Source organism: Centroberyx gerrardi, chromosome 19 (genome assembly GCF_048128805.1).
Source record: "Centroberyx gerrardi isolate f3 chromosome 19, fCenGer3.hap1.cur.20231027, whole genome shotgun sequence".
Classification (NCBI taxonomy): domain Eukaryota; kingdom Metazoa; phylum Chordata; class Actinopteri; order Beryciformes; family Berycidae; genus Centroberyx; species Centroberyx gerrardi.
In genome coordinates, this window is record NC_136015.1 from 19,969,407 (window position 1) to 19,979,539 (window position 10,133).

The 10,133-nt window shown below is 44.3% G+C and overlaps 1 protein-coding gene across 2 annotated transcripts in view; it reads left to right on the top strand.

The window, feature by feature from the left end:
* The window catches only part of hivep1 (HIVEP zinc finger 1), a 45,133-nt gene that overhangs the window by 23,015 nt on the left and 11,985 nt on the right, over positions 1-10,133 (top strand). For both annotated transcript variants that reach the window (XM_071901390.2, XM_071901391.2), the window contains one exon: positions 7,499-7,552. In XM_071901390.2, coding sequence (XP_071757491.2) covers positions 7,499-7,552 — 54 coding nt within the window. The remainder of the gene's footprint in view (positions 1-7,498; positions 7,553-10,133) is intronic.

Consider the following 10,133-nt stretch of genomic DNA (forward strand, 5'->3'; position numbering starts at 1 on the left):
TAGTTCTGTGTCACAGCCTTCAGAACCCAGGGGGAACTTGAGACGCTGACTGGATGGAGTTTGACGTGCAGCTTGTTTTAGTTCCAGTTTTTTCACCCTCCGCAAAGAAAGAAGTGGGTGTTTGTGTACAGTGGAGGCTCGCTGCTGCATTTCAATGATCGTTTCACGTCGTATCTGAAACAGTTAGGCTCAAAAAGTGACAAAAATCAAAACTGAAATGTTTTTTTTCTTTCAAAGTTGCTCTTTCAAAATATTTCTCAATAGATCTGCATTCTTTTTTTTTTATTTTGTGATTTTTTTGTAGGTGTGCTGTCAGCAATGTATTTAATTGCATTGCAAAACTGTTTCAGTAGTAAATACTTGATTATGCTCTTCATTTTTAGTAGGCCTTTTAATGCTGACAACATAATGCAGCTTGTGATTTATTTTGCTAAAGGCTAAAACTGGCTGTGCACCCTCCATGATTTGTGACTGCGAGGGAAGGAAATAATTTTTTAGCATTTCTTGGCTCTGTGAGTCTGCATTGTGTTGAAAGTCTGGCTCTGCTCAGTCTATTTTGGTGCAGGCCAGATTTTTGGGAGGTTAAATGTGCGTGGTGTAAAAAAGATAGAAGAGGTAATATTCACATTCACATTCATCTCCGCCTGCACCATTAAGTCCCTTACACACGCACACACATTCACACATGCGCACACACACACTCATCTACTACCCACCCATTGGATTTCTCGTTATATCAATTTTTCACAAGGGTGCCCACGCAGTCCCAACAATCAGTGGCCTCCAGTCTGCTGCTTCTTCCACCTACAGTTTCCTGCGGGGGCAGCAGTACTGTACAGATACCGCACCAAACCTCTGTCTTTGTCTGTGTGCAGGAGAGCGAGTGTGATCAATATTTAATATATATATTTGTTGACTGGGTGTTCGCGGGGTCGTCACGATTCACGCTCGGAGCAATAACTGTGCCTCATAACATGTGTCCCCTAATTAGTGCAGGAAATGGGATGGGAGACTTGTTCAGCTAAATCCACATGCTGCATTGTTAGACTTCTGTGTGTGTGTGTGTGTGTGTTTGTTTGTGTGTGTGTGTGTGTGTGAGAGATGCATTCAGAAGTGTACTGCTCCTTGTACAAGATCTGCACAGACTCTCCCCCTTTATAGCCATACATTATTAAGTGGTGCCTGCCCGAAGCTGTGGTTAATGCTGTATTTTTTTTGTGTGTTACTCCTACCTGCCCTGACAGCATCATTACCATTCACCATGCTGCTTCATGCCCCACATAAACAATCTCCCCCAGTCTTTCCCAGTGGAGGGTAACAGCAAGACTGCCTCACTCAAACCGCTGCCTCCTTCCACCTTGTCTCACCCAGTAGTGGGATGCTTAGTAGTCAGAAGCCGATCCCCGGGCTGCAGAGAGCAGGACTCGCTTGAGTGCTTTGTTTATGCTGCGCCGAGTGCATGGGAACCCCAAACCCTTTTTGCTCAAGTCCGTGAGAAGTCAGGCTCTGTCTTTCACTTCCTCCCTCTGTCTTTTATCTGTCGTTCCTCTCCCTCTACCTCTGCCCCTCTCTGTCTAGTCGATTTGATAAAGAGTGAGCCACTCCGGTGCCCAGGCTGGCTAATGTGTGGAAGGAGAGGGAGGGAAGTCACTTTGCGCTCCCCTCTAAGCGGGCTGATGATGATAGACTGCGGGGTAATGGGACACTCTCGCTGTGGCAGGGGGATTCCTCCGCTCCCATGGACAGGCTCCGACTGACTCACGTCATCCTCTGCCCGAAAACCAGGGAAAGGGAGAGCACACTGCACTGCACGTCCTGTGACACTTGCCCTTTTGTGCGTGCGCTTGTGTGTGTGTGTGTGTGTGTGTGTGTGTGTGTGTGTGTTTTCGTCTCGGCTCTCCCTTCTGATTGGTCCGTCCGCTGTAGGGCCTCTGGGAGCCTCTTTGTACGGGCGTGTCCCCGAAGATAAACTATGTGTCAGACGCAGACAGTAGCCCTTATGGCCACTTATTGCAGAGGTCAGCTGCTGAGCTCTGCAAAAATGCTGCGTCTCATTCACAGACCACAGGAAAGAAAGCTCAGATAAGATCGGCAGACTTTCCTCAAGTCGGCAGGAATTGTGCGACGGTCACGTACGTTCCAGATATTATGACTGTTGTAGCAGGAGCGTCTCCTTGTGTCACAACTTAGCAATATAGTAATATGTAGCCTGATTGCATTTTGTTAAGTGGGTGATGCTGAGTGGAATTCACTGTTACAGAGAAGGAATATTGTTGCTTTTCCATTTTTGATGTAAAAAAAACAAACTGTCAATATATAAAACAGCAAATGGGTTGTTTATCAAAATTGTTACGCAACAATGCCTATAGTATTTGGCTATAAACTGCTTTCTTTCCTGCAGCTTACAGAAACCAAGTCCTCCTTATAAAAAAATAAATAAAAACACTGATAGCAAAACCCATGCAGAGTTTTCAGTTATACCAACAGCATAACAGTATGTGTCCATAGTGTGTATCTGTTTTTGTTGAGTTGGATCATGTTTTTTTCTATGTATGCATCAGCCTATGTGAGTGAGTGTGTGTGTTCTGTGGGCGTGTATACTGTATGTGTGTGTGTGTGTGTGTTTGTACACAGGCGGGTGTGTACAGCAGGCTGTTGGAGGTGCTCAAGTTACATAATCTCCATCTCCCTCCCGCACAGTGACAGGGAAGAGGGGGGCAGCTGCCGACTCCTATCTCATCTCCAGCCTGCTGAGGCATCTCTCCTCCTCTCTTCTCCTCCTCTCCTCTCTTCTCCTCCTCTCCTCTCCTCTCTTCTCCTCCTCTCCTCTCCTCTCCTCTCAATGAAACCCAGCTACAGTTTGCTATGCTACATAGTGCAGCCATCATCCAGCTGGCAGTGCAACCATCCTTCTGTCCCCAGACATCAACCTGCTATCATCCACACATCAAACACAATCCACCTACTGCTCCTCTCTTCTCTGTGTGTGTGTGTGTGTGTGTGTGTGTCTGTCTCTGTATTATCTCAACAAGATCCATCACAGCCCAGTGTGTAAGAGCTTGCTACACACTATCAGGCAAATGACTTTAACCTTTCACCACCTACAATGCTATTTGTCATAATACAGTATGTGGGTACATTAAACATGGCGTGATGAAGTGACTGGAGTCACTAACAGGGGGCTCCGCTCGCCGCCACACTGTAATATGATTTACTGCAGCACTTGACTTATTATTGGCAGTCGTCGCCCATCTGCCCAGACTGTGGTCCACTGGCATTGTTCTAGCTTGTTGGTGGTATACTGGCGTAGTGTCGTGCATAGTGATCACACCACAACCTCGCAGATGCTGTTTTTGCAAAACAACTAGTGCTTTTCCCTAACACATATCTGTGATGCTCGAGGGAGACGCAGCACCACGCTGAAGCCAAGCCATCAGAGCCATCTGAAACACATGAATGCCATGCATATGGACTATGTGCGCTGCCATGAAAAGCTGCCACTATGCCGTTGATGGGCGCCATTTGGCATAGTGAGGCCCAGCAGGGCAGGCTGTTGAGCAAAATATGAATGTGTTACAGGCTGGCAGGGAGGGAGGCTGGGTGTGTGGAGCCTGGTGGTTGTCTGACAGAGTCGGCCAGCAGGCAGAGGGGGGGCACCGCCTCTCTCTGGGAGAACCCAGTGCCAGGCTATGCAGATGTGATGCTGCTCCATGTGGGTTGATGTTCCCACTTCATTGTAATGTAATATTGTTATTCATTATACAGGCAGGAGCCCGGTTCCATACAGGAAATTGGCTCTATTACGTCCATTTTCCAGAGGCGAGGTGTCGGTGCTCTCCTCATTAGAATGTGTTTGGATCTGCAGCTATTATGGCCATGTCTTCCATGATTATTGTCTGTCAAACGCCTTAATGGAGTGTGGATGGGCTTCCCCACCTACTGAGCAACCCCTAGTCATAGCTGATGGATTGTAAATTCACATCAGGTGGGCGTTGGAACTCAAAAGCGTGCACGTTTCCCATGTGATGACGTAACTTTGGCCCTTGGGGGACTAGTAATCACATTCCCCACTCATCCAAGAAAGTGCAGAGAGGGGGGGGGGGTGTTGGAGGCTGCAGGGGGGCCACATTAAAGATTCCTGGTTGTCATGACAGCACCAACGAGGAGACCGACTCCCTTCGCACAAATCCCTGCCTAATTGACATGCACCCCACCCACTCCGGCCCCTCCCAACCTGATCCTCGCGTATCCTTAGGCATCACGTTGCCTAGATCAAAGATGACATGAGTCCGCCACCTTGAGACCGAGGGCTTAGTTCAACCTCGGTTCGCGTTTCACCGCCCTCCCTTTGGCTTTGTCTGCTCAAAGCCCCGTATTTGCAGGACTCTTGTCAAACAGTGCCGCATTAGGAGAGAGAAAGTTGCATGGAGGTGGTTAAGACTCAGGGGGGTCGAAGGGGGAGTCAGGTGGAGAACGGAGGTAAAGATTAGGAAGGGAAATGCAGCCACCCGTCTGCAGCTGATCTGTCTTCCCCGAGGCGTCTGTACCCACTCAACACTCTCCGTATGGGACAGTCAGCGCTCAACACACCTGTCCGGAGAGACACTAAGCAAACCTAGGCATTTACCATTAACATCTCTCTTTTTTAACCGACCTGTTGTTTATGGTAAACCCTGCATGTAATGCTTATCAGATGCAGATCCATTGTATTGATGGAATATCTCTTCCACATGTTTATGTTACATTAGTGGACTGTATTGATTCATACTCTGCTAAATTATTGAATTATTTCTGAGAGCCAGTCAGATGCTTCATTTGCTTTTCGCTTACAATACAGCCTACTTAAGCATACCAGGCCCCTTAGGCAAAGGGTTCAGTGTGCCTTCAAAAGCCCTGGTAATTTTTGTGTCATTTATTGGTTGGAAATAGCTTTAACTCTGGCAGAGAAAATTACAGTGTGGGTTTTCAAAGGACTTGTCGGCAGTATGAACAGTACCCTTAAAATGTTCAAGCATCCTACGAACTAAGGATTTTCTCTGTTTTATTTAAGACCGCACTTGTAAACAGTTGAGTTTCTGGCAGCAGTTTAAGCAAGGCCTCATGAGTTTAGTGCCCTCAAACAATGTTTTCTTTCCCTGTCCCTGAATTCCATGGTCATGGAGCATAGTCCACAATGTACTCTGGTTTTCATCACGGGCAACACGCAACATTTATTTACATTCCTTTTATTGTTTTCCCCTGGGTGCGGGACAATTACACGCATTTGAGATGGCGTGATGAATGTCTCTAAGCCCGTAGTGAAATATGTAGCATAAACCCCCTTCTTAAAGTTGGCCAGTGTCCTTTCATAACGGCGGTACAGTAATAACAACAGCAACCCCACCAGCCATAACGAGGGAAATATGAACAAGCCCTGTAATCATTCCCTGCTGTCTTAATAAGTCCGGCACTCTGACAGAATATTTTTGGTCCTCTCTGAAGGCGAGGGATGAAGGGAACGCTGCCTTGTCTTCCCCTTTCCAGTCAGTTGGGCTGTTGATTCCCGGTGTTTCCTGTTCTTTTCCATGGTTCAGAGCGCCTTGTACATTCAGCTCTGGGCGTAGTGTTCCTGACTTAATGGCTGTCATTCAGCATGAGGGGGTCCTGTTTGCGGTTTATTATGTAATAGGTGCAATCAGCTCTATAATAACTTATACTCTGGTCTCCTACCATACACAACCACTAATAAGATTTTTGTTGGGCAGTAATCACTTATGCCTAGGTTTGCCAGTGTGGTCTAATACAAGACATATGCATCAAGCTGTGCAAACAATGAAGCATATACTAGCGAAAATCTACCCCGAAATCTCCTAACCACTAAAATAAGCATTTATTATCTCAAATTGGGTTGCAATAACATAACCCTTTGCTTGAGGAAGCGGTGGGGTTGAGCTGCAGAGCGTGGTGAATACGACTCTCTGCAGGGTAGAGGAACTGAGGAGAGGGTGCGGGCTCAGATGCAGCTTCTCTAAGGTTACTGATCCGCTCCTTTTGGACACACACCAAGCCAGTCTCTTTGCCAGGAAAACACAGTCTGCCCCGTGCCTCTGTCAGAGGGCGAGCTCGGTTCACATGGTCATTTATATGCAAACGTACACCAGAAACGCACACATGCACGCTCATGATGACTTGCTGCCAAATGATACTTAACAGAAAATAGTCTCTCCTCTTTCTGCCTCTCTTTTTCTACCTTTCTTTCAAATTCGTTCTCGCGCACACAAACAAACAGACTCTGCCCTCTCCCCATGTGCCTCGGTTGCTGTGTTTCTGCTGGCAGGGTGCCTTTGTTTTGCTCCACGGCAGCGCAGGGGTGGGGACGCATTATGTAATGTGTGGCGTGTGCCTGGGATACAGAGAGAGAGAGAGAGAGAGAGAGAGAGATGGAGCAGGGTGTGACTATAGTAACACACACTCATGATGACATAATCCACTGACCTCGTCCGTGGCCTGCTCGTGTCCCCCCCTCCTCAGAGTATTCCCGGCATCGCACTGCGATTTTGGAAACCACAGAAGAACATCCTCTTTCACCCTCAATTTGCATTTGTGCAATCTAGGACAAAATTGTTACCATGGGTCCTTGAGGCCTCTTTTTGCATTCTGGTGTAATGTGCAGGGCACAGAAATTGGTTTATTTTTCCATCTAGTTTCCATGGTCAGAGGAGGCAGAAAAATGTTACAGTACTGCTCTGCTTCTCTGGTAACCACCCATGTTTCTCTCTGTGTGTGTGTGTGTGTGTGTGTGCATGCACAGTCATGTGTGCACGTGCCCTCTTGCCTCCGCCCATGGCCAGCCTGTGGAAGTGGCCCTGCAGGAGCGGGAAAACAGAGGGTTTACTCACCCTCTCCCTCTTATTCCACTGCGTACACCCCATGCAGGCCACATTAAGCCTGCTTATATAATTAAAATTGATTACAGTAACACACAGCCAGTGCTCATGTGTCGCCTCCCACACATCCATATGGTGCGTATTGAAACAGGTTCTTCACCTGCTGGATTGTGGGTGATTATTGTGACGTATAAAAGGGCCTGAATGGAATGAATTTGTCTCCCCCGAGGGGTGTAAGCATTGAATATGTAAATTGATCTGTGGGTAAGCACTCGCTCAGTGATAATGAGAGTGAACCCACCATATTGACTTGCTTGTGCACTTAACCCGTATATTTATCATACATATTCACACTGTGGTATTTCTGTTTGCGCACGCATGCACATGCAAACACTGTGAAATGCCCTGTTCATGATTATGGTAGTTTCCATAATGCTCTGGTGCACTCCCTCTGCCATGGAAGAATATCTGTTTTTCATTAGAAAGACCTTCATCCTGCTACAGCCGTGTGGGAAGCATCCCCAGTATCATTAGTTACATTCTGCATTGCCTTTGGTGTGGAGCGTGAGTCTCTTTGCATCTGTACAGTACTGTTCTCTGTGCTGAAAATGGTATCTGTCCTTGTGTTGCAGATAAAATCGAAGAGGCACAGAAAGAACTCAAAGACCCCAAAAGCTCACAGAAAGGTAAGAGACCTTTTTATCAAGACCTTGGATAAAAATCAATGAGTTACATTTTCGAAGAGGAAGTGAGAATGCTTTCACTTTCAATAGGGTTGAAGTTTCTAAGGGAATTTCTCTCTTCCTCTTCACCACCTGGTAGTTTGAAAGGAATATACCGTACTGTAAGAAGGAACCTAAAATAACTCTTTTACTAAAAGCACACATTAACTTTATTTCGCAGCACTGAATTGGAAAGGATTCACAGACACAAATCAGTTTGTGTTTTGCATCAATGGTCTAAAAAATATTTATTATATAATGTGTTTATCTTTGCACTAGTGGTTTGTCAAAATAGTTCATATTTTTGTTTCCTGTGTTTGTTTTTATTTAGCCATGATTTACTCAGTCTGTATTATTGTTTCATTTATTTAATTGTGCCTTCCCTCATTGAACACTATTTACACATACTGTATACATTAGTTGAAGAATGGAGTTTAGTAGTTCTGTTTGGCTACTTCTACTTCAGAAGCAGATCCCATTGCTGTGGGATTTTTGCAGCAGCCCTTACATTCAAATATTTCTGCAGTGCTTCCTGTTTCAGCATCAAACTTAGCACCATTCGCTGCAATTATTTGTAATACAATAGTTTATATTTGGTACATTCCTTGGTCATTGTTTTACAATAGCAAGATTTTAGTTTAGTGGGGATACAATGTTTTGTTTTTCATCCCACTGCTCGGAATATGCCCTTGTGTTTCAGCAGTGATTGCCATAGTGATCTTTTGATATTCTCATGTTGTGACACATTGAAATTAGGAGGGCAATTGCATGATTATACGTTGTAGAATGGCTGGTAAATATTTTAGGGTTCATGTGACCTTTATCTTAAGTGAGATAAAGACAGTTCTTTGTCCATTTTTGTTTAACAAACAATGCAGATTTTCCAGCAAATTATATATTGCTCACTTTTTTAATTTGATGTATATATTCCTTGCATATAGTGAATACTACAGTAAAACTACAGTAATGGCATTGTTGTTACACACATGAAGAGCATGTTGCTTAGTTGAGTGGCTTGTTATGTAACGTTCAAATAGAATAGCAAGTTAAGTTAACCCAAGGCAGCTTTATGTTGCCTGAGAAATAACCAGCTAAGCTTACCTCATCCTTACAACATTTGTCCTTTTTAAAAAAAACAAAAAACACCCAGCTTATTTGCAGGACGTGCAAGCATTCACTGACTCACCCACTGTAAATGAGATTGGGTGGAGACGTGAGAAAGGATTCAAACCTAATAAGAATATCTCAATCCCCTTCTCAAAATACAGCAAGTACTGAAGTCACTACGTGTCAAAGGTTAATCCCTTTGACAAGCTACTTTTAAAAGAAGTTCATTCTATCAATAGCTCTTCCATACTGGACCACCATGGCATGACTTTTTTTCTGTTACAAATTATATCGTTGCTACAGTCATGGAGGAATCATGGAATTTGAAAACTGTGTTTCCCAGGCCCAGAAAAGTTATGGAAAATGACCAGTCATCTCATTTCCATGGAACAACATGTGATTGGTTGGAGGGGGAGGGGGGGTAATGTTAAGGTTAGCTACTGGTTGATACAGATTACCTTTTGAAAATATAAAAAAGCAAATAATACATTTCCTGAATAAATAAGTTTTAGTTGGTAGCTGTGTCTAGCCAAAACTCCTTTTTAACAATAACATTTACATCTGTACATAGGCACTGATAAATGTTTGTTTATATTGTACTTTTTTATAAGTCATGGAATTTAAGTTGCAGACATGTAAATTAACCCTCAAACTGATCCCTTTTTCATGCCTTTCAGTGACTCTATTTTCTTCTGTGTTCATACAAAGGTCCTTCTTTGTAATGTATGATTTAGAGTGGTTTATTTCAAGAATATCATAGGGTTTGCCTGGAGAACTATTATGTTGGTTGTATGCTGTTTTAAAAGGTCTTCGGTTGCATGTTTGTGTGGAGAATGGATTAACTTATGTAAAGACAAGGCGTTCCTCAATCTAATTATGCCAGAGCCCCGAAGGAATCCTGACCTCATCTTGGGAAATACCTACACAAGCCAGGAAACTGTGACAGGGCAATGCTAAACTTATGCAACATGTCCTTAAAACCACATGCCTAAATAACCCTTGTAGGGCCAATATGACAAATTATGGGACATCCTGGATGGGTGTGTCTGTTTAAAAACAGTGCAGAGTTGACAGCATGCAGATGCAGTTTGTCTGTACCATGGAGTACAGTACGGTGCTATCAACTGCTGAAGGTTTTCTTTTTTGATCAGCCAAGACTCCACAGGTTGACATTATTAGAAAAACACAAATGAAGAAAGGATGTTTTTTTTTTTTTATGCAATGAAGCGTGAGCCTCAGTGGCTTCAGACACACAGCAGAAGAGGAAAAGACTGAAGGGAGTGGAGAACTTATATCTGTATAAAGAATGTATCTTCACCAACTATTCAAGAAGAACAGCTAGTGATAAAATACTGATGAAAAGGCAGAGCACAGGCAATTGCCTTCAGTGAAAAGATTTCTTGATTTTCTTGAACTTGATGTGGAATGTTATGCTCTT